Consider the following 26557-nt stretch of genomic DNA (forward strand, 5'->3'; position numbering starts at 1 on the left):
CGCTTGTAAATCTTGATTGGAAACACACTGTTTGAACGTGATGATAACTTCCACCAACTTGCCGGGAAGCTGTCTTCTAAAGTCGTGTCCTTATTAGGTAACCTCACTTTTGTGCGCGCGATTGTATAAGGAGCGCTTTGTCCAGATGTCGAGCTCCTCTGGGTGCCCGCCAAAGTGTTGAGATGACATCTGGCTAGCACTTAATGAAGTCGGATTGTTCATATTTAATTGGAAAATGTTTGAATTAGCGCTGTGAGATGTGTTAAACATCTGTAATCACGATATCAATATTGTCAACTATTTGGTAAAAAAAAAAATGATGCAACACTTGTGACAACTTTACCCTATTTTGGAATTGACGTTAAACTGACCTGTCACAAATGTTAAATGTATCAAGTAGTGTTGCAACCTAAAACAATCCATTCTAAAAGAATTCCATTCTAGAAGCAGCACAGTGGCATGCATATTTTTGCTCAAATGTAAAGATACTCTACGTAATTATTAGGGGTGCAACGGTTCTGTTAGCCCACGGTTCGGTTTGAACCTCGGTTTTGGGATCACGGTTTCGGTTTGCGTTTTGCTTTTTTTTTTTTTTTTTTAAACTGCCTTTATTTTGCTTTTTAAAAAATGAAATAAACACTTAAAATGTAAACATTTTTGACTGTTAAAATGCCTCTTAGCGCTCTGGCTAGTGTAGTGACTGATTACTGAAATACACAGACAGTAGTAAAAAGTTACTCGGCAAAGTAACAGGTGATACCTTTCATGTTTTTTTTTTCATTAAAAAACAAACAAACAAACAAACAAACCCAAAAACATAGTAACCTTTGCTATGTTTGGAGGTCATTTAATGTTGTGAATCAACTGTTGATAAAATTGCTCCCGTTTTTGCATTAGTTCCCTTCTGTCTACTTTCGACATGTGAACATTTTAAAACTGTTTCATCCTTTAAAGATAGACTCAAGTCAAGATTTTGCCGATTTAGGAGTGTTTTAGATAAAAAGTTGCTAAGGTTCGCTCGTAAGGTTTACTACAACAGAGCCTTTCTGAGAAGTTTACTGCTCTAAAATGGCGGCTGTTTACTAACGCTACCGAGTCTGTCATTTCGCATGTAGTTCTATATGCATGAGATATCTAGGCGTAGATTGTATGTTGTTGGCTAAGTCAGGTAATATTGGAGCCACCTAGCCTAGCATCGCGTTTGCTACAGCGTCTCAACAAACACTCTTCCCTCTCCGTGTCTGAATTTTCTCGCGTCATTCCACCAACGTACTAACGAACGTTGTCTCGTTGAAGAAACGGTGACCAAATCCGAACGGATGAGAAAAAAAAACGTAATGCACGAAAAACGTACAGATTTTGAACGTAACGTACGGCGTTCACATTTTAAAATGAGTGCTCACTTGTACAAATTATGACGAGACCGTACGACTTGACAGGTATGAATTATAGTGGACCGTCACAGTTAGGTAGTAGCACGGGACGTCCAACTATCAGTGGTCAGGGCGAAACTATGTGCTTTAGCGAAATCATCTTCGATGGGTTTGCATGCCATTTCATAAATGTCGGGGATTACGTTGTTGGAGAAATATGTCCGCGAGGGAACAATGTAACGCGGGTCAAGCGTTGCAAATAAATTAACGAAGCCCGCCGTGTGTTTTCACTGGTGTCATCTTCGGGGTTGTCCTGCCCTGAGAAAGTGATATCTGTGGGTGATGCCGGCTGAGGTGCCGGAGTCATGTTATAAAAGTGTTGCCATTAGCATGGGGAACAAGCGCTGAGCAATGCTTGCAAATTGTTTTATTTTTATTTTTTTCAATATTTTCTCTCCCTCCGCATTGTAATCCTTGGGGAAACCAAAATGTTGCCACACCGCAGATTTGAAAAAAGCCGGTGCTTCCTCAAAATACGGTCTCTCCACTCCTCCACTCGCCATAGCTATTTGTTTTCTTTCTTGTTTCACTTTCACTTCGCTCGTAAGCGAGAGAGGGCGTTACTCTGCTTCTATGACACAGGTGCTTGACAGCGATCCAACATTTACTTGCGGGGCGGGAATTTCTCCACAGCGGAGCTTCACGTCACACACAGGCACACGGAGCTCGATCAATTCATTCCACAAGCGTTCTGAATACATTAATTGCAAAACCGTACAGGGCGAACCGTACAGTTCGGCTTTGATCCGCAAACCGTTGCACTGCTAGTAATTATGTACTTATACTTGTGACTGATGGTTTTGCTGAGGGTTGGGCCATAGACTTCATAACTTATTGACGTGACACGGGAAATGGGGCCAATGTTAGGGGGCCTATTTTCAAAACCAAAGCTGCTACCGACCTAAAACCAAAACAGGCACCTACTTTAGCCATGTATGAGTCTCCATGAGCAGTGGCATCCAAAAATTCAAAGTCGTTCCCTAACAAAATCCCGATTATTTTTTTTATATAACAAAAAATGACTATAAAAGTCTCCGATTTTACACTAGATGCACAAAAATCACCAAATCCAGAGATAATCACCTATATTTTCAGGATCAATAGCAATATTTAACATATCATGGAAGTTTTTGACCAAAATAGCAACTTTTTTTTTTTTTTTTAATCTACTGCAAATTTTCAACAGCTACTAAATCACTCAATTTAATATCAGAAACTTAATACTTGAGGAAAACGTGCAGAATCAATTATAAATAATATGTAAATAGATTATTAATAAATTCTATATAAAATCACAACTTACTATAGAATAGAATAGCCCTTTATAATCATTATGCACTATATACTGTTAGCGAATGAGGCTAGCGGCCGCCTGACGTAAACAGAGCTTTTCTGGCAAAAATTATTGTGAATAAATGCTTAAATCCCCGAATTCTTCATAGATATGGACGTAAAACAGTCTCGATTATTGGTTAAAAGCAAAGAAAACATGCAGTTAGCGTTTATTTTACGTATGTTGTTGAACTATAATGCTACTATGTTAGCGAATGAGGCCAGTGGCCGCCTGACGTAAAAGGAGCTTTTCTGGCGAAAATTCTTGTGAATCAATGCTTAAATTCTGAATTCTTCATAGATATGGACGTAAAAAATTCTTGGTTAAAAGCAGAGAAACCGTGTAGTTAGCGTTTATTTTACATATATTGTCGAAGTTCAATGCTACTCTGTTAGTTGTAGTTAGTTGTATTACAAGGTACTACAAGTAGACCTAATTTTACTACAAATACGTCTGCTTCTACTATGAATACGTATGCTTGTACTACAAGTGCAAGTACATGGGAATGCCTATCGCCATCAATAGCAGCCAATGACTTCTACAACTACGTTTTATACCTCCATCATGAGTGCAAACAAGAAAACTAATGCAAACAGTCAAGAGCACAAACCTGCATGTACGCGACAGTGCACTTTTTTGTTCACTGATTCCACCCACGACAAATCTGTTCTGTGCAAACAAAGCGGCTCGCAGCCTGAGTGACTGCACACACACACACATGTTCTCGCACATGGGGCCTTTTCCAAACTCCCATTTTCCACGTTCCTCGCAAACAATATACGCACGCAAACTGTGTTTTGTCACTGCTGTCACACTAAGTGGACGCGAATGTCCATTGTATGTTTAGGGCTAAAACACACACTTTAAATTTAATATATAATGTGTCATATAAAATAAAATGCTTTTTCTGTGCTCACTGGATTGTCTAGGGGCGGAATTTCCATGACTGAATTTTTTAGTATTAATATTCGCGTGATTTACAACTTCCTGTATGACATTGTGTTTGGGAGACTGCACTGCTGCTGTGTACTAGTATACGTATTAGATGTATTCATTATGATGTAGGATATGTATTTATATACATACAATACAGAGGCCATTTTAAACCCATATTACGCAATTACGCCACATCCAAAATAACTATGGAATTTGTAAATATTTGATACTGTTCATTGGGATACAATGAATGCATTGTTTTATTAAAGTATACGTTTGCACTGTTTTAATACACCTATTATCAATAGTTCATTTACATATGTACTGTATATACTATAAACTAGTCCATGTAGAGCAGGGGTGTCAATCACAAATTTTCAATTTTAGACATTTTTTCATTTAAAAACTAAATGAGGAAAGATTATTTATTCTTATTTATACTAGTAATTGATGAGTAGTTTTGTTTTTCAACCTTAAATAAAAAAAAGGACCAATACTAGATAAGCCGTTTTTTTTTTTTTTTTTTGTCTTTAGAGGTTTTATTTATTTTCAATTTGTGTTTTCTTGTTTTAAAAAGAAAATAAAAAACTAAAAAAAGTCAGTACTTTGTAATACCGTATTGGCCCGAACATAAGACGGGTTTTTTTTGCATTGAAATAAGACTGAAAAAGCGGGGGTCGTCTTATATTCGCTGTCTAGACATCATACCCATTCACGACGCTAGATGGCGCCAGATATTGTTGAAGCGATGTTCTGTCATGACAGATCTCAGCGACTCTCAAGTTTAACCAGTTTGCATTATTTTATTGCAATGTTATTCCTGATTTAGATTTGTTTCAAACTACAGTTACAGTTAGACTTCACTTTGATGGTTAATGCAGTTATTGCAATTTTGTTGTTTCATCACAATAGATTGGTTTATTTACATTTCAAAAACCAGAAGCCATTCATTTACGAATGTGGTTGCCCTTTAGTTTACGTATTTAAACGTTCAGATATTAAGATTTGAATGAGGCAAAATAGCATGCTTTTTCTCGCAAATATATTGTTATAATCATTTGTTTCAGATGTACTGTAATTATATTCTGTATAAAAATTAATTTGGTGTTCAAAGAGTCTTTTTTCAAACTTGAGTCTTGAAAAAGAGGGGGTCGTCTTATAATCAGGGTCGTCTTATATTCGGGCCAATACGGTATTTATTTTCAATTTGTGTTTTTCTTTGTTTTTAAAAAGAAAAGAAAAACCAGAAAAAAAGTCAATACTTTGTAATATTTTTTTTTTTTTTTCAATTTTTAGAGTACCGTAATTTTTGGACTATAAGATGCTACTTTTTTCCCCTCATTTTGAGTCCTGCGGCTTATAGTCCAGTGCGGCTTATTTTTTGATTTATTTGAGTTATCAGACAACACTTTACTTGACAGCGGTGTCATAACACTGCCATAAGACCGTCATAATTATGACATGACACTATCATGGGCATAAATGAATGCTTATGACAGATGACACTAAGTGTCATCCGGCAAATTATGTCACTAACTTCATTTATGTCCAACTCTGATCTTTTACTTCTATTCAAAAGTGGGATAATTTGCCAGATGACACAAAATGACATCTGTCATAAGCATTCATTAACGCTTATGGCAGTGTCATGTCATAATTATGATGGTTTTATGACAGTCTTATGGAGCCACTGCGAAATAAAATTTTACTAAATACCTTAACTAGCAATTAATGAAACAACTAGAACAGTAACTGAAGAAATTATTAGCACAGAACATGAATTTTGATTGTTATTTACATCTGTAGTGCTGCAGTGCATGCTAGGAGGAATGTTGGATGACAACAGTGCTGACAGCAGGTGGCAGCAGAAGTTGACTGTCTCCCCCAAGTAAGCAGCGATGGCCAAATGAAGCTTCATGAAGCAATCAAGCTTTGCAGGCAATTGGTTCAAACCTTCATGGTGGTTCATTTGGTCTTATGACAGTCTTATGATGCCGATGTCAAATAAAGTGTTTTCGGTTAATATCTTTTGGTGTAAATATCTCATAATACAGTGAGGACAGCTGCGGTTCATAGTCCAGTGTGGCTTATCTATGAACAAATGCCATTTTTTCAGCTTATAGTCAGGTGCGCCTTATAGTCCGAAAATTACGGTGCTATATATTCTTTTCGCTAGTCCTAGATCTTTCATTGAAAACTAGAGAAATTGTATTTCAATTTCATTTTTTCGAGAAGCATGAAGTCGACGCACATGATTTACTTTCTAGCGGGCCACTCAAAATGGTGTAGGGGCCATGTTCGGCTCCCGGACCACGAGTTGAATGTAATTTTTAACACGCTTTATCATATGCATTCATATAACATATGACCTCTTTCAGCACCATTAACGACGAAAGACGTCCAATCACGTTGCGTCCTGTCATCTCTAGTGGTTCTTAACGTTGGTTCGATCGGACCCCAGGGGTTCAGAGAGTAAGTCTAAGATGATCAGTGAAGGTAAAGAAACGCACTGCCCTATTTTCTAGGCAAAGTGGCTTTTTAAAGCTGGTTTTGTACTGGTTTGCTCCCAATTTACAGGCTTAATCCATTTTTTTTAACCGCTAGTCCTCAGATCTGATGGTAGGAGGTAACGGTTTGCTCAGTGGAAGGTTGACTCTGACTGGGTATGTGGGAATACAGACCAATGGGCAATATGGTCTCAAATTTTGACCTGTTTATAAAACATGCAGTCAAAATGAGAATAATTTTCAACGGGAATTTGCTAAACTATTAGCTTGCTAGCTTAGATATATATATATATTTTTTGTTTGTTTTATTATCTAAATTCCAAAGTTTTCGGTGAATCCACATGTGAAACTTGTGGGGTTTGGTACCCTGAGCAACAGCAGGGCCGAGAACGGAAAGTTGTATTTGGTATGTGGCAAAATTGATTTTGCCATGTGGCATTTTTTTTTTGTGCTATGTGGCAAAATGGATTTTAGCATGTGGCATATTTTTTGGGTATGTTGCAAAATGGATTTTGGTTTGTTGCAAAATGGATTTTGCCATGTGGCATTTTTTGGTGGCGTATGTGGCAAAATGGATTTTGCCATGTGGCATTTTTTTTGGGGGGGGGTGTATGTGGCAAAATGGACTTTGCCGTGTGGCATTTTTTGGGGCATGTGACAAAATGGATTTTGCCATGTGGCAATTTTTTGCCATGTGGCATTTTTTTTTTTTTTTTTTTTTTTTTTTTTTGTATGTGGCAAAATGGATCTCACCATGTCGCATTTTTTTGGTATGTGGCAAAATGCATTTTGGCATGTGGCATTTTTTTGGGTTTGTTACCAAATAGATTTTGCCATGTGGCAATTTGGCATGTGGTAAAATGGATTTTGACATGTGGCATTTTTTAGGAGGGGGGGGTGACAAAATGGATTTTTCCATGTGGAAAAAATTATTTTGCCATGTGACAAAATGGATTTTGACATGTGGCATTTTTTTGGGGCATGTGGCATTTTTTTGGCATGTGACAAAATGGATTTTGCCATGTGGCGTTTTTTTGGTGTGTGGCATTTTTTGGGGGGGGTATATGGCATTTTCGCAGGCCACGCACGTCCATGCCATTGAGGGCTATGCACGTCCAAATTTTCCATTCATTTTAAATAGCAAAAAATCATGTGTGGCTGTGATTTTTGACCATACACTTACCATTGCAAGGCATTGACATGAAGCTGGCACCCAAGTCAGGCTATTCCATTGACAGCTATCAACGGCTAAATTATCCAATCATTTTAAATGGCAGAATAACCTGTGGCTGTGATTTTTGACCATACACCTAACATTACAGCGCAAAAAAATGCCACATGCCAAAAAAATCCCACATAGCAAAATCCATTTTGCCACTTACAGAAAAAAATGCTACATGGCAAAATCAGTTTTGCCACATACCAAATACCACTTTTCGTTCTCGCTGTCTCTCCTGATCAAGGTAAAGAACGACTGCTCTAAAGTAAATTTTAATGAGTTTATCATTATGAGACGTCCACTAGGAGACGTCCAATACATTGGACCTCTATCGCCGTCAAATAAAAACATTCAAACATTTCTCCCATCATTTTCTTTTCACTTTCCACCCTTACAACAACAGCACAATTGCCGCTATAAATACCCAAAAGGTGCCAATGTGTGAAAAGCGAGGAGAAGCGATACGTCTCAGCTGCTTTGGATGAAGCAGATGGAGGCTGTAAACACGATGGCGTCCCGGCGAGCGCACCTTTTCAAGCCCAAATTCTCACGCAAATGTGCTCCCGTAAATGTTTGAAGGACCAACTAAAGTGTGGAAAAAGTAGAATCTCCCACTGAGAATCCAATCAAGGTGGAACCTCAAACTTGAATTCTTTTCCTCCTTAGGGAAACATTGGAATTGAACCATTTGCTTTGTAACTTTTTCCAAGTAGAACAACTTCACTGGTACACAGGTGTCCAACTGAAGCCACAGGGACCAGATCCAGCCCCGGGTTACGTCGTACCCGACTTATATGATTTCGACTTTACGACGCTAGAGTCTCGTCCGCTGTTTAGTCTTTAGTTGTTGTTGTTTTTTTCTCTCTCTGCATAAACAGTAGGGGTGTGCCATCTTAGGAACGATGGAAACATGCCCCTACAACAAAAAGCTTAAAAACATTAACCATTTTAAAGGCAGTACCTATTTCTCAACATGCCAAAACAACACACAGCTGACCTTGAGACGCTCTTTTTCACAAGAAGGTGCTAAATCATTATCTGGTTCAAAGGCAATACTTATTTCTCTCAACAATACAATATGAATTCCACATTTTCTGGAAACAAACAAAGTGTCTTTAGAAATAAGACTTGTTTTAACCAATACATGTCAACCCGAGGCCGTTGGCAATCTTACAAATAGTGATGTATGCCCTTACAAATGGGTGACTAATCTTACAACATTTCATATAGCGTGCAATATGAAACAAAAATAAAACTCAATTTTTAAAATAATATGAATTAATTGGTAATATTGTCACATATAACCTGGTGCAATCAAAGAACAATCAATATCTTCAGCGACTTCATGATTACTCAAATTTAACAGCGACTTTTGTTAAAACTGTATGTAGCACTTTTGGCAATTTCTATCATTTCTTTTGATGGCTGCACTTCATCTGGCAATTCAGTTTGACTTGACGGTAGTTCGTTAGTGTGTCCAATTATAAATTAAAAAGGTCAATAGACCCTACTCACCAACGTCACAGAATGACGTGTCGCTGTATCCGGCCGCCATGTTGTCTGTCTCTGTTTAGCCCTATTCTCAATGGTTTCAATTAGTCGTTCAGTTTATAGAGCAATTCATGGAAGCCCCGGTGCTTTCAGACGCTGTAAACTCATTGGATGCGTTGCATAAAAGGCGTTATGTGGAAAAGCTTCAGTCTATCCATTGGCCAGATCCATATTTGATGCCTAAATCGATATTTTTCGATCCGCTGTCTTCGCCCTCTCTGCCTGACATCTGCTACCCTGATATCTACAACTATCTTGTCCACACAAAATCAGCCTATTCTCACGAAAGTTTGAAAAACTTTAAGAGCAGCACTCTAAGCAACATTACCACGTGTGACCCTTTACTTCCAATTTTCTAAAATGGCGACAATCAATAAAAAAAAAGTTGACTGTGATGGCCGACGCTTCAAGGATAGGTGGATATTGGACTATTTCTTCAATAAAACATGCAACAAGTGTGTCTGCCTCATTTGCAAAGAGACAGTCGCTGTTTTCAAAGAGTTCGATGTGACACTATATTACCAAACAAGACACGCTGACATGTACAACATTACAGGGAAGATACGCAGCAAGAAATTATAGCAACTAGAAGCTAGTTTAATTTCACAGCAGCAGTATTTCGCAAGAGCCTGAGTGTCGAAAGAGAACGCCACAAAGGCGAGATTGTTGAAATTATGAATTAATGAAAAAAAAAATAATAAAGTAAATGTGACACACAGAAGGGCTTGCTAAAATTTGTTTAAATATATTGTTCTATGTGAATCAGCCAAGGTAGCCCCCCCCGCATTTTTACCACACCAAATCTGGCCTCCTTTGCAAAAGGTTTGGACACACCTGTTTAACTGATGATCCGTAGACGAGGCCAGCTTCTTTCACTTGGTACCAGCTAAATATTATTCAAAATGTAATGATGATGGATAAAATAAGCATCTTGAATTTGAAACTGTATGTTGTCGGCGATTAGCCTCGCTATGATCTTAATTGTGGTTGTCAGCCCAAAACCCTCTAAATATATATTAAATGCATCTTACCAGATACAAAATGACTACTACATAATCTGTGGTAATCGTTTGGAGCCCAGTTTTCTAGTCGAATTGCAGGAGTCCATCTCGCTCTCCTCTCTGGGTCTCTCGGAATAGGGTAGAACTTCAAGTCTCTCCGTCTATCTTTTCTGTTACTGCAACCAACCGCCACACACGCCTTCACCATTATGATTATTAATGTTAACGAGCAGAAAAACACGCCATAATAGGAGGAATTTACAAAGCGGTAATGCGTTAACATGACGAGTAGACGGACAACATGGCGCGGAGGCGTGGTTGTGACGTCATGTGAGTAGGGTCTATTGATAAAATTAACTTACCGATGCAATCTTTGAATCAGGGAACATTTGCTAATTCTGAGAAATGATCAGCAATAGTTGCAGGTGCGTCCCTTCTTGCTATCCCTGAAGGCCGGTTGATGGGTGCGCGGGTGGCCCGGGGGGACCACCCCGGATCCTGGGGGGGGGGGGGGGGGGGGGCAATGGCTCCCTTGCTGGGCTGCGGGAGGAGGGATGGGCTGCATCGTAACCTTTGCTATGTTTGGAAGTCATTTAATGTTGTGAATCAACTGTTAAAGTTGTTAAAATTGCTCCCGCAGGCAGGTGGTGTGGACCCAATTGCAGGGAAACAAAAAGCAGCAAGGCAGGTGGCAGTGAAGTCAAAAAATGTTTTAATAACAACTAACCAAAAGCACAAAGTACAACCAAAATGACTGGGGATGAAAAAGGCAATGTTCAAACCAAAACTTACTTAAATGGAGGGACTGGTATACGAGGGCTTGGACAGGATTTGAAATTGATGTTGACATAGACAATGACGCAACAAGGTGTGAAAAGAAAATGGGAGCTTATATACACACACGCAGACAAGGGGTAACGAGACAACGAGGAAGAGCTGGGCAACACATGAGGATGCAGGTTGAAGGATACACTAGGAGCAGGCACAACAGGTGAAATCAATGGGCAATCAAAGGGACAAGTCACACTAGGAGGAAACCAACACTAAACCTAACAGTCCCCCCCCCCCCCAAGGGACGGATCCCAGACATCCCGAAGAAACAAAAAAATCCTAAACACTATGAAAAGAAAGATGCCCGGAGAAGGATGCAATATCAGCCTGTAAGGGCTAGTCGGGCGGGTGTCCAGGGCGCCAGACATTGGGCAACCGCACGGGTTGATCGGGCAGGTGTCCCAGATGAGGCAGGCCTCGTTCGTTCTTGCCGCCAGGCCATGGCAGGAAGTGGGGAGCAGCGTCGTCGGGGCAGGGCCAGGAACCAAGTCGTCAGGAACTTTGTAGTCGTGTGGCGGACCAGGGGAGTCGGAGTCGTCGGATTCGTCATCTGCCGGCGGGACAGCGGCGTCGTCATCCGAGTATGCTGGCGGGACAGCAACATCGTCGTCGTCGTCCGAGTCTGCTAGCGGGACAGCAGCGTCGTCCGAGTCTGCTGGCGGGACAGAAGCATCGTCGTCGTCGGAGTCTGCTAGCGGGACAGCGTCGTCGTCGGAGTCTGCTAGCGGGACAGCAGCGTCATAAGAGTCTGCTGGTGGGACAGCAGCGTCGTCGTCGTCGGAGTCTGCTGGCGGGACAGCGTCGTCGTCGTCGGAGTCTGCTGGTGGGACAGCAGCGGAGTCTGCGTGGAAACCAGGAGCGGGCGGCGCAGGCACTTGACTGCGGGGAGTGGGCGAAAAACGTAGTTCTTCAAAAATCCAAGCTTAAATGGGTGTGTGCCGTCTTCGGCTATCACTAAGTGAAGCTCGGCCCCCTGTGATAAGGTGTGACGCAAAGAATGACGAAGTGTCAGGTCAATAGGTAATGAAGTCTATGGTACGGCACTATTTAAAAGCAGTGTTAAATACAGTCTCGCTATTGTAACCGTTCAACTCGCTGACAGTGACACGTGTTGGAAGTGATGTCATGTGGAAAACGGCCGAATCGGGTCATCGTCCATATTAGTTACGCAGCGGGGAACCGATGAGTGGGTGGCGGACTGCTTTTATTCCCCCCCGAATTGGGGAACGGTGACTTGACTGTCGAAGCTGGCAGACATCGCACTTGACCACACACGCGCAGACATTCCCAGACGCACATTCAAAATGGCACAAAACGTACTTATAAAACACTTATTCTGCACGTGACCCGCGCGCTTGTGATGCGTCGTCATGGCGACGGAATATTTGAAGGAGAAGATTGTTTCCAGACCGGCGTGTGTGTGTGTGTGTTCGCGCACGCTAACTTGCGGTGTGTAATATTTGACAGTAGCCTACATTGTTTGCTTTAAGCTGTGTCTGAGCGCCTGCATCCAATCATGTGATGATATACTGTATACAAATGGGTCTCCGCTGCCTTTTGTGTGTGTTTTACTTCGCAGCTTTGGTTTGACAACAACAGACGTCCGATCCATTTGAAGTGGGAGGGTGTCAGTCAAAATGAATTGAGTTAACATAGACAATATTCTCGTAGAAAAATTTTGGTAGCAACCTGTTAACTCCTTTATTATATCCAGTGACATCTTTTTAAAACGATATATCGATTCTTGCCGGGAGCATATTGATAACCTTTTGGGCTACAAAGTATCATTATATATCACCTTTTTGAGATATTTTCACACCCCTAATAGATTTGAAATATTTGCCGGTTCAGTTTTACAAATTACAGTGGTATGAATAAGTTTATAAACCTTTTGGAATTTCTAACCCTAACCCTAAAATCACCATCAATCTTTGTCAAAATCACACAGATGAAAATAAAGTGTCTGTTTTAACCACCCAAACATTTATTACTACGGCCCTCCACATTTGGTCCGGCCCCCTGAACAATACCAGAGAGCACTTTGATTTTTTTTTTTTTTTTTTTCTCAATAGTGTTATTTATTTCCTGGCCTTTTTCTGTGAAGAACTCAGATAATAACCAAATAACCCCTCTCTATTTAATTAATAGTGTTATTTAGGGCTAAAATTGTAAATGTGATGGTTAACTTACTTATTTTTCCCCCTTCTGTCATTGTTTGCATACTATCCTCATTAAAATATAAAAACCTATAATGTTTGGGTGGTTTTAGTTAAAGCAGACAGTTTTTCCATCTGTGTGATTTTGACAAAGGTCAGCTCACATTTGATGGTGATTTTATGCAGAAATGTGAGATACTTTTTCAGCAGGTTACTTGTAGTGTTGCAATTTCTTTTTAGTCATTTTATCATCATCTAAATATCATAGTATTATTGCTACTGTTGCTTGTTTGTTTATTTGTTTGCATGTTGGTCTTAACAAGGAGCAGCTAGGTTTAGCCATGTTAAATGAGTTATGTCATATTCACTGTTGCCACTAGAGGACAGTGTATGCGCACAAATGGATAAAACTAAATGCAAACACTTTCAAAACAAACCATTACAACGCCACTTTAATTAAAAAAGATTGGGATTTTATTTAGAAATGTGAGAAATTACAGAAGGTTCAGATACTTTTTCATAGCACTGTTAGTGCTAACGTCAACAAGCAACGGTAATGTTATAAAGTCACTGAAAGTAAAAAGATTACCGTAAATTTCGGACTATAAGGCGCACCCGACTATAAGCCGCACCCACCAAATTTGACATGAAAATGGCATGTGTTCATAGATAAGCCGCACTGGACTATAAGCCTTAGCTGTCCTAACTGCATTATGGGATATTTACACCAAAATATATAAACCGGTAACATTTTATATGACAGTGGCCTCATAAGACTGTCATAACACCAAATGATCCACCATGAAGCTTTGAACCAATTGGCTGCAAAGCTTCATTTGGCCATCACTGCTCCCTTGAGTGAGACCTTCAACATCTGCCGCCACCTGCTGTCAACACTGTTGTCGTACAACATGCCTCCGAGCATACATTGCAGCACTACAGATGTAAATAACAATCAAAATTCATGCTCTGTGTACTAATTATTTCTTCAGTTACTGTTCTAGTTGTTTCATGAAATGCCAGTGATGGTATCTGGTAACACTTTATTTGACAGTGGTGCCATAAGACTGTCATAAGACCATCATAAATATGACATGACACTACCAAGAGTAGAGCTCTTTGGGCACCTATTGATTCGATTACGATTCAGAGGCTTCGATTCGATTATAAAACGATTATTGATGCACCCCCCTCCTTTTTTTTTTTTTTTTTTTTTTTTTTTTAATGTTTTGTACATTAGTTCCAAAATTGTTCAAAAATACTCTCAGGCTAAACCAAACTACTATTTCAGTATCAAGTTAACATATAACAGTAAACAAATATACAAAAATAACAGTAAATAAAAAAAACTCCAGTCCCCATTCTGTATCAGCAGCTTCAAACTACATTCAATTAATTTAATGTTGTGAATCAACCGTTAAAGTTGTTAAAATTCCTCCCGTTATTCCCTAATTTCCCTTTTGTCTACTTTCGACATGTGAAAGTTTCAAAACTATTTTAAAGATAGATTCAAGTCAATATTTTACCGATTTAGGAGTAGTTTAGATAAAAAGTTAATTAGGTTCGCTTGGAATGTTCGCTAGAACAGCCTTGCAGAGAAGTGTACTGCTTTAAGATGGCGGCTGTTTACTAACGCCTGCATCTAGCTTTCTGTAGATGTGCTGCTAACGCTACCAAATCTATATTGCATCTAGTCCTATATAAATGATATCTACCGTAACATTATGTGGATGTACTTTGTAGCAGCTGTTGGCAGCAGTCAGGAATGTTGTTGTGTTTTTTTTTATCTCGTAGCATGAGTTGAGCTAGAGCCGTGAGTTGAGCATTGGCATTACCCAAGGGGTCGGGTAATGAGAGGCATGATGTTTAGCTACTCTCGCTCCGGGTAATGAGAAGCATGATGTTTAGCTACTCTCGCTCCGTTCCTCATGGCCTCCCGAAGACTGCGCGGCGCGCTGAGTGTGTTTTACTTCCGCTTTACTTGGCATATTTCAATAATTGGAATTTGGATGTTTGTGAATCGTTCTCAAATCTTCCACGGCCAAATCGCGAATAATCTAAGAATCGGAAATTTTGCACACCTCTAGCCATGAGCATTAATAATTGCTTATGACAGATGTCACCTTGTGTCATCCGGCAAATCATCTAACTTTTGAGTGGATGTAAAAGATCCGAGCTGGACATAAATGGAGTTATTGGCATAATTTGCTGGATGACATGTAATGATCTCTGCCATAAGAATTTATTAATGCCCATAATAGTGTAATGTAGAAATGTCCTGATCCGATATTTGGATCGGATCGGACGCCGATATGGGCCAAAAAATGCGCATCAGTATTGGATCGGCCAACACGAAAAAATCCCAATCCAGACTTCCGATCCAGTTTTTTTTTTTTGAAGTCCGGCCCGGGTTTTCCAGCGCACCGATTTACATAATCCATTCCAGTTTTTGCTTCGATTTCCCTAAAATCCGGTCCGCATTTTACGGCACACCATCAACACACTACATTTACATTTCTGTCTCCCAATTTACCGAGAGACTTTATCGGTAAAAATGTCTGCTGATACAGAATGGGGACTTGAGTATTTGATTTACTGTTTTAAAATGTTAACTTGATACTGAAATAGTTGTTTATTTAAACCTGAGAGGTTTTTTATACAATTTTCGTAACTAATGCACGAAACATTAAAAGCATCTAATAGCTTGGGGAAATTGTGGGATTTTCCACTGAGGTTGTTTGTGTGTTTTGCTTTTTTAAGACAGTTTACAATATTATTTGCACGTTTTACTGACTGACTATGCCATTTCTGTTTGTTATTTATGTTTTGTGTTTGTCACTGAATAAACAGGTCAGTTTCTTGTTATCAATCGTTGTGTGTTATTCAAACTCTACTAATTCAGCTGGCTAGTTGTTATCAAGAGTACTGAAACCTTTTTCAAAATGAGTCTGACAACTAAGTAAGGAGGTTAAATAACTTTAAACTTTAACACATGCTCAGATAGGCCGGTATCGGCCAGTATCGGTATCGGATCGGAAGTGCTAAACAATATCGATATCGGATCGGAAGTGCAAAAACCTGGATCGGAACATCCCTAGTGTCATGTCATAATTATGATACTTTTATGATGCCGCTGTCAAATAAAGTGTTGCCTATTAACCCAAATAAATCAACGAATAAGCCGCACTGGACTATAAACCACAGGATTCAAAAAGAAGGAAAAAAGTACCGTTTTATAATCTGAAAATTACGGTAGGTTATCAGGAACCATTTAAACACCAGAACCGAGTAGTAACCGTTATCAGGTAAAACGCAAATGATACCCGACCCTTCTTTCCAATCCGTCATCCCTCCATCTGTTCTTAAGGGACAGTTATAAACGAGCTCAACCCTTCTAATAGGCTAATCCCCTCTAATTTGTGTGTGTGTGTTGGTAATTCACTGGATTAAACTCTCCTTTGTTTGGATCAAGCGGCAGATAAATCAACCTGTGCGTAATGAGATAATGAGAGAGCTGATACACGTCTTTCGCCGCCACCACAATTAAGTCCATTAAAATGCCTTTAAAGTGCATCGTGAACGACACATCTTGTCCTAATGCGCTTTTAGTGTTGCTATCGTGTGTACAAATCTACAAAGCGTGCCTGGTTTCAAGCATTAGCATCTTAGCAGCATTATACGATTGAAATTAAGAAGAAATATTGCCGTGTGCTGTTACCGAAAGGCTTGTTTCATGGTTTCTTTCCACTCCGTGTGATGTTGTGAAGCCCTACAGACAGATTGCATGCGGTCTATCAGCTGTCCCTATAGTGGATTTGGAAATGTTTTCCGAGTTAATCGGGCATTAGGATAATTAAAACTGCTCCCTTCTTGGTCTTCTCTTATTTCTGCACATTTCATAAGATCTTGACTATGCTTCTACTCGTCAGTCCGCTGCTAATTCAGCCAAAGAAATCCTATTATCGCTTGGCGGGCCGTAATTTTGTTACAAAAGCAAAGAGCCTCGAGGAAAATGAAAGTCCCCGAGCGGTTTGAAGGCCCCGCGCTTACGTTTAATCTCATTAAAGTCCACCTGAGGCCTAATCGTGACCTTGCGAAACAAATGCATCCTACTCTCTGTTGAGTTGTGAGCTTAAAGCAGCGGTGTCATAAACGGGGAGGTTGTCCTGCCTAACAGGCATGTTGCAGCTCATTTTGACATTGGCGTCGTAAAGCTAGAGATTTTGGATTTGTGTGATCGAGTCGATGCCCTAGTGAACTTGGCTTACTTTGCAGTTTCGGTCATTTGCCCCCTTCCCCGTCAAAATAGACTGGAGGTCAAGCGCCGTCAATGGCAGCAAGTAACAAGGAAGTGACCCAAAAATTCCCATAAATCAACAGGCAGTGACTAATAAACAGCAACTGGCGCTGAAATACCCTGGAATCAACAGGAATTTATTTGTAAGAAACCTACACCAGGAAAACATCAAAAAATCGAATTCGTGCTACTGGTGCATGATAATTATTGGTCCGATAATTATCGGTCCGATGATAGGAATTATGACGTCATCCTGATAATTCCTTGCCTGGCACGGCCAGACTGTTCTCCCTGTATTTTTCAAACACTGAGAGAAATAGTCTGGGAACCATCCCATTAACAGCCTCTCGAGCAGGTACAAAATCAATCGACAAATCAGATTCGTTTATTTGCGTGACGCGTTCTTAACGAGCAACGTCACTCTTGCGCGTCGGAAGTCGTCTCCACAACAACACAGATGGTGAACAGGAGAGCCGAGAATATGTTCCAATCCACGGTAAAATCAGTTTTAAATTACCAAAAACACATCGACACGAGTCATTGACAACAGTCTGTCTCGCGCTAGCCATGTTGAATAAACTCCGCTCTCCTCGTATGTTTACCTCCGCGCGCAAGTCCCTCGTCCTGCCCTCGTCGATTTACTAACGTCACGTCTGCCCGTTGCTGATTGGTCCACTCCGCTGTCTGTTTGCTGTGGCTTGCTCCGCCCTGGAAATTGTATCCGCTGAATGGTGGCCAGACTCAATAGCTGGAACAGCGGTGAGTCTGGTGTACCAGGCAAGATCATTCTAATAACATTTATAATAGGATCAATAATATGTTCTGTTCTGGCTTTACAGTTTACACACTAGTATGGGAAATCGGTTGACCATTTGCGTTGCATTGCTCCCACCTGCTGGTCAGAATAATTCACTGCATCTGTTTTTTGTCACAGTAGTTTGGTTCAATCACTTACACATTGCGTTGTCTAGCGGTAGGATTGACAGTCGTGAATGCTTTCTGTTACGTTTCCGCCTCGGAAATATATGTAAGTATTTTATGTTTACTATAACATATGGATGTGCAATATATGTTTACTTCTGTGTTGAAGGGTCATATGTACAGAACTTCATAAGTTGTGTTATAGAAGCCAGCCAATGCTTTAGTCGCTCAAGCTAGTGTGCTATGCTATACATATAATAGTTGTGTATATAAGTGTATTTTGCAGTTTGTTGTATATTGAGTATTGAATATGTGTATTTTTCTGTTGTACTTTCACAATATTAAGACGAGTGTCTTCCCATAAAAGCAAGAAAAGACCAAGCCTTGTGGTTTATGGAAGTGTATTCATTCTTAGCTGGCTGTCGGGCAGTGCAGAAGTGAAACGCACTGTTTTGTTCATGTCATTATGAAAAATCTGGTGAGATCAAAGGCAAACCTACGTTGAATCCACCACTAGTTTTTTTTTTTTTTTTTTTTTAAACCTCCAGGTGTTCAAAAACTCAGGTTATACATTTTAAAAATTATGTATTTATTATCGGTTATCGATATCGGTATCGGCTTTGAGGAGCAGAAAGTTATCGATATCGGTTTCAAAAAAATGGATATCATGCACCCCTAATTCGTGCACTAAGACCTGCTTGTGTGAACCTCGCCTGAGTATCAACTAAAATGGTAGTCTTGGGCACTCATTTAACTACGGTAGCCGTCCAATCCATTTCATCAGCGGATTAACAAGTCCCAGTCAAATTGGATTGGACGTCTATCACCAACAAACGTACATGAGTTAAATGTAAATTCAGGTTAATCCAAAAAAGCTAGCAAATGACTTCAGCACATTAGATCCACTAAACTTGAGCTCCATTGGGAAAAGCAATACTTGCTATTAGGGTTGTTCCGATCATGTTTTTTTTGCTCCCGAGCCGATCCCGATCATTTTAGTATGAGTATCTGCCGATCCCGATATTTCCTGATCCGATTGCTTTTTTTTTGCTCCCGATTCAATTCCAATCCTTCCCGATAATTTTTCCCGATCATATACATTTTGGCAATGCATTAAGAAAAAAATGAATAAAACGCGGACGAATATATACATTCAACATACAGTACATAAGTACTGTATTTGTTTATTATGACAATAAATCCTCAAGATGGCATTTACATTATTAACATTCTTTCTGTGAGAGGGATCCACAAATAGAAAGACTTGTGACTTTGTATATTGTGACTAAATATTGCCATCTAGTGTATTTGTTGAGCTTTCAGTAAATGATACTGTAGCTGTGCCCAACTGCATGATGGGAAGTGGAACCATGACTGTGCGCAGTGCTACCAATTAATATATCTTCTCTGCATTGGGAAATAAAATAGGGTGTTAAGGAAAAGATCAATTGCTACCTTGCTTCCCCACATTGCTTCCCATGATATTTCTAATCGTGGGAAGAGGGATTGTAAGGCTTTAGCCAATTAAAAAACGCTCCAAAGGCTGCCAAAATTCACTCTACACATTTTACGCTGCCTTTTATCTCTCTATATAGGTAAAACGGCGCCATTACAGATTGAGCTCGACAATGTGTGAGTGGGTCGTGCAGCGCATGCATAAATTGCGTAAAATATTTTAACGTGATACATTTTTTTAAAAATTAATTACCGCCGTTATCGGGATAAATTTGATAACCCTACCTTAAGCCTAAACTAAAGACTCTGGATGGGTGTAACATATTATGTCTGTAACGTTAAATACAATTAGAAAACGATTTAATTAAAAAATATATACATATTAAAAAAAGGCATGGCCGATATTTTTTTGCCGATTCCGATACTTTGAAAATGACGTGATCGGGACATCTCTACTTGCTATCCTTTTCCTTACTTTTCTCTTCTGCTTCTTCTCTTCCTGCTTTTCCTTCCTCCCTTTCAGTAAAACCATCAACGTGAAAATTATTGACGACGAGGAGTACGAGAAGAACAAAACCTTCTACGTAGAGATCGGCGAACCTCGCCTGGTGGAGAGCGACGACTCCAAAGGTCGGGAGGCGCTACTTTGAGCCAATCACCTCCTTGTGCGCCACATCTCCTCCTCGCGCGTGTTTGTGTTCTGTGAATTCATTTGTGCTGTGTTGTATATTTTCATACCATGCATGCATTTACCATTCCCCTTGTATGTGTGTGTGTGTGTGTGTGGGTGTCCCATACAGGAAGAGCATAACGGTTAGGATCTTAGACCGGGAGGAGTACAATAAGCAGTCCTCCTTCTACATTCTGCTTCAAGCACCAGAGTGGAGGAGATGCAACGGAACAGATTGGACAGGTGTGAGACCCTTGCCCCGAATCCCCCCTAACCCAGTGGTGTCAAACTCATCTTTAAAATCGATAAATCGTTGTTCGGTTTAGGGCACTAAGGGCTGCTATGAAGAATCAACAAATCGGCAACTAATCAATTAGCCCTCGTAGAGTGGTACCTCTACTTATGAAATTAGTTCTTTACTTATGATTCCAAGATGATTATTTATGACAGTGATTCCCAACCTTTTTTTTTATTCAGGGACTCATACAGTGCTGGCCAAAAGTATTGGCACCCCTGCAATTCTGTCAGATAATGCTCAATTTCTCCCGGAAAATGATTGCAATTACTAATGATTTGTGACCCTCGAAATGTCCTAAATCAACGGGAAGTGACCTGATACCAACAGGACGTGTCCCCGAAATGTCCCCAAATCATCGGCAAGTGACCTGATATCAAGAAGACGTTACTCCGAAATTCCCCTAAATCAACGGGAAGTGACCTGATGTCAATGTATGTGTGATTGAAATGTCCCTAAATAAACTGGAAGTGTCCTGATATTTCAACAGGATGTGTCCCCAAAATGTCCCCAAATGAACTGGAAGTGACTTGATATCAACGGGACGTGTCCCCAAAATCTCCCCAAATCAACAGCTAGCGACCTGATATCGAGAAAACGTTACCCCCGAAATGTCCCTAAATCAACGGGAAGTGACCTGATGTCAACGGACGTTTCCCCGAAATGTCCCCAAATGAACCGAAGGTGAGCTGATATCAACAGGACGTGTCCCAGAAATCTCCCAAAATCAACAGCAAGTGACCTGATATAAAAAAAAAAAAACGTTACCCCGAAATGTCCCTAAATCAACGGGAAGTGACCTGATATCAACAGACGTGTCCCTGAAATGTCCCCAAATCAACGGGAAGTGACCTGATATCAACAGGACGTGTCCCCGAAATGTTTCCCAAATCAATGGGAATTCACCGGCTAACAAAAGGACATGACCCCAACATGTCCCTAAATGAATGGGAAGTTACCTGATATCAACAGCCCTTGTCCCCCAAATGAACTGGAAGTGACTTGATATCAACGGGACGTGACCCCGAAATGTCCCTAAATCAACGGGAAGTGACCTGATATCAACAGACGTGTCCCTGAAATGTCCCCAAATCGACAGGAAGTGACCTGATATCAACAGGACGTGTACCCGAAAAGTCCCCAAATCAATGGGAATTCACCGGCTAACAAAAGGTTGTGAGCCCCAAAATGTCCCTAAATGAATGGGAAGTTACCTGATATCAACAGAATGTGTCCCCAAAATAACGGGAAGTGACCTGATATCAACAGGACGTGACCCCGAAATGTCCCTAAATCTAAGGGAAGTGACCTGATATCAACAGCCCTTGTCCCCCAAATGTCCCCCAATGACCTGGAAGTGACCTGATATCAACGGGACGTGACCCCGAAAGTGCCTAAATCTAAAAGAAGTGACCTGATATCAAAAGGACGTGTCCCCAAATCAACGGAAAGTGACCTGATAGATCTGCATCTACAACAACAAAGCCTATCGTAATGTCTCCAGAAATTGTAGTTTCTAGTTTTGAATAAAATCTTGTTCGCAGTGGGTTTGATTGGAACAGAATATTCTCCGAAGCATTTTTTATTCCGATCAGGCTTTTAATCTGGAATAAGTGTGTCCGTGTAGTAAAATTACAACCCATCAAGGGGGATTCTTTGGCGACCGCGAGGTTGGGAATCACTGCTTTATAATTTATTTTTGTGGGCCACACAAAATGACGTGGCGGCCAAATCCGGCCCCCGGCCCGCGAGTTTGACACGAAACCCTAAAGCTCCAAAGACATTCAGTCACAAGGCATTCTGTTGTTTCTAGTCCACTGACAGTGCTAGACGTCCAATCCGTTTGATGGGGAAGAGGTGGCAGCAAATAGATCGGACGTCTACTCGTGACCGGCTCCATTTTCCGAAGCCTTTTGATTGAAGTTTTTGAAGCATTTTTCCTGTCTTCTTTTTTTTCTTTCCTCCCTTGCTTTCCTTCAGAGACTCGCTTGAGTGGGAATCACACCTGTCCTTTCTTCTTCCTCCTGGCTTTTTCTTCTTTCCTCCCGCCACTCTGGCGCTTTCAGGGCTTCTTCTTGTGCGAGATGTCAAATCTGCTGCCGGGGTTTGAAAATGTCAGAGCTTTCTCACTGTGACATTTGTAAAGTGTTCGCAGGTGGAACAGACACGTTTTTTTTCTCCCCCCAATATTATCATGTGATTTCATCTGAATGGCTGCAAGCGTTCATATAGTTTGCCAGTCAACATTCCCACGTCATGATTTCTTGCTGCTTGAAGTGAGTCATGTAGACAAATGTAAACACACAAATATAAAATATAAATATATTTATTATATTTATATCCATAATATATGTATCTTTTTTTTGTCACAAATTTACATAAACGTCTTTACATGATAGTTATGTTTTGAAAAAAATTATCATGTTTATACATGAAAATTGTCCCGATTTTAAATGATACTTATCAGGTTTTTACATAACTATGGTATTTTTCATGATAGTTGTCATGCGTTTACACATAGTATCATGTGAAAACATGAGTTATCACATTTTTGCATGATAATTATCGCATTTTAACATAATTATCGCATTTTACATATGATAATTATCAAGTTTTTTAATGATAGTTTTCATGTTTTTCTTGATAAATATGACGTTTTTTACCGTTTTTACATCCATATTTTATATGCTAATATAATGTAAAAACATGATAAGTATCATGTTTTTACATAAATATTGCGTCTTTACGTGATAGTATCATCTAAAGACATGATAATTCAAGTTCAGGTAAAACTATTTTTTTCATAGGTTTTCATGTTTTTAATGATGATTATCATATTTTTACATGATAAATATCACATTTTTACGTAATGCAATTTTTACAGGATCATTATTACATTTACACTTGATAATTATCACGTTTTTACATGATAGATATTAATTTTTACATTATAATTATCACCTTTTTTACATAACTATCATGTTTTTAAACATACGTTTTTTTTTTACATGATAGTTTCATGTTTTTACATGACAATATCATGTAAAAACATGATAGTTATCACATTTTTACATGATAATTGTCATGTTTTTACATAGTCATCACGTGTTTACATGTAGGTTTTCATGTTTTACATGATAAATACCACGTTTTACATAATTATTGCATTTTTACAAGATATGTTTTTACACAATCATCACGTGTTTACATGCTACTTTTCACATTTGTACATGATAGTTATCTCTCCTTGATATACTAGTTTTTTTTTTTTAATTTTTACATTATAGTTGTCACAATTTAATGTAATTATCTCGTTTTTACATGATATGATTTTTACATTATTGTCATCATATTTTTAAATAAAAAACATCACATTTTTACAAAATGCGATTTTACAGGATTGTTATTAGGTTTTTACATAATTATCACGCTTCTACATGATAGTTATCACATTTTTACAATAGTTTTACATAAGTATCATTTTTTACATAATCATTTTTTACATGATAGTTTTCATGTTTTTACATGACAAAATCATGTAAAAACATGATAGTTCACGTTTTTACACGATAACTATGTTTTTACATAATCATCATGTATTTACACGTAGGTTTTCATGTTTTTACATGATAAATACCACGTTTTACACAATTATTGCATTTTTAGATATGTTTTTACACAATCATCCCATGTTTACATGCTATTTTTCACGTTTTTACATTTTTACATAAGAGTCATCACATTTTTATATTATAGTTATCCTTTTTACATAATTGTTTTTACATAAATATCTTTTTTTACATAATCACATTTTTACATGATAGTTTTCATGTTTTTACATCACAATATCATGGTAAAACATGATAGCTATCACGTTTCTATGTGATAATTATCATGTTTTTACACAGTCATAACGTTTTTACATCAAACGTTTCATGTTTTTTACATGATGAATACCACGTTTTACATAATTATTGCATTTTTACATTTGTTTTGACACAATCACCACATTTTTACATGCTAGTTTTCACATTTTTACATGATCATTATCTCTTTTACATGCTAGTTTTCACATTTTTAACGTTATAGTTATCACAATTTAATGTAATTATCCCGTTTTTACATGATAAGTATCGGGATTTTCACATGATTGTCATCATATTTTTACATGAGAAACATCACGTTTTTACATAATGTGATTTTACAGGATTGTTATTACGATTATACATGATAATTATCACGTTTATACTAATTATCATGTTTTTACATGAATGGTTTCATGTTTTTTTATATGATGAACACCACGTTTTAGATAATTGTTGAGTTTTTGCATTTTTGCATTATTGCATTTTTACATTTGTTTTTACACAATCATCATATTTTTACATGATAATTTTCACGTTTTTACATCATCATTATCTCTCCATTACATGCTAAGTTTTATTATAGTTATATACTGTATATTTATTATAGGTAGTTATCACAATTTAATGTAATTATCCCGTTTTTACCTGATAATTATCTGGATTTTGAAATGATAAATATCACCTTTGTACATAATGCGATTTTACAGGATCGTTATTAGGTTTTTACATGATAATTATCACGTTTTTACATGATAGTTGTCACATTTTTACATGGTAAATATCACATTTTTACATAATTATCATGGTTTTACATAGGCATAATGTTTTTTACACAGTCATCACAATTTTTTACATGATATAGTTTTCATGTTTTTACATGATAGTTTTGATGTTTTTATACACGACAAATATCACGTTTTACATAAGTGTAGAATTTTTACATGATAAATATCACGTTTTACATACTTATTGCATTTTTTATGATATCATGTTTTTACACAATTATCACATTTTTACATGATAGCTTTCACGTTTTTACATGGTAATTTTCTCTCCTTTACATGCTAATTTTTACATTATAGTTGTCACAATTTAAGGTAATTATCCTTTTTTACATGATAATTATCAGGATTTTTACATGATAAATACCAAGTTAAACATGATACTGGACTAGTATCTGTAGTCAGGGGAACAGTTTTTTGTTTGTTTTGGGTAAAAAGTGTAAATATCCTCTTTTAACTTATACATTTAAGAAAAAATATTGAACATTTTTTTAAACAAGGAAATAATCAGGAAACATTCTCTGATTAGCAAAATCTTCAATCAAATGATTTACATTCACCGGCCACACAAATCTGTCTGGTGGGCCAAAATTGGCCCTCGTGCCTTCTGGTTTGACACCTGTGCGTTAAACACGACTTTAAATTTATTTTCAACTCGCGGGTAAATTCACGTACTTCTGACTTCTGTCTGAGCGAGCCAAATTCACGGACGACCTGGTGATAATCCGTGTTTACAAAAAAAAAAAAAAAAAGCCTGGGGAGCGCGAGTTCACAGCAGGCTGGAAAGTGCAGCGTGTGAGGAAGGAACAACCCTGAGAGGGGAAAACAGCCCAAAACACATGGGTCAAGACGCACACACACACACACACACACACACACACAAAGCGGAGCTGAGTGGGAATATACGTGACAGATTTTGTCTGACAGCAATGTCCTCTCACCCTCCTTTTCCTTGAATCCTCAAGTGTGTGTGTGTCTGTTCTGTTACGTAAGCTCAATGTTAGCATCTAATTGTGTGAATTCGTGTCACATTTTTAAAACATATCATTCATTGACAGTAATAGACGTCCTTTCCCTTCTTGATTGTCACGTTCATTCGCCCTTCCTAGCACTGGCGTGTACACATAGACGCTAGGTGGTGACCAAGCACTGGCCATTGCCTTCTTAGCCGAGCAAGTGCACTTATCAAGGTTATTAAGTCATGATTATTATTATGTTAGTAATGCATGTGCGCCCCAAGCGCCGTTGCCATTATCACTGCGAGAGCGCCCTCTGTCCTCTAAACGAGGAAACACACCTCTTGC

At 38.8% G+C, this 26557-nt stretch overlaps 1 protein-coding gene across 4 annotated transcripts in view; it reads left to right on the forward strand.

Annotated features, from left to right (window-relative positions):
* Positions 1-26557, forward strand: part of slc8a1b (solute carrier family 8 member 1b) — a 250123-nt gene that overhangs the window by 172203 nt on the left and 51363 nt on the right. For 3 of the 4 annotated variants that reach the window (XM_057848307.1, XM_057848308.1, XM_057848311.1), the window contains one exon: positions 20441-20553. In XM_057848307.1, the coding sequence (XP_057704290.1) occupies positions 20441-20553 (113 nt within the window). Of the gene's footprint in view, positions 1-20163; positions 20271-20440; positions 20554-26557 lie in introns of all 4 variants that reach the window. The other variant, XM_057848309.1, reaches the window with a different exon arrangement.

The sequence above is a fragment of the Corythoichthys intestinalis genome, chromosome 10 (assembly GCF_030265065.1).
Source record: "Corythoichthys intestinalis isolate RoL2023-P3 chromosome 10, ASM3026506v1, whole genome shotgun sequence".
Classification (NCBI taxonomy): Eukaryota; Metazoa; Chordata; class Actinopteri; order Syngnathiformes; family Syngnathidae; genus Corythoichthys; species Corythoichthys intestinalis.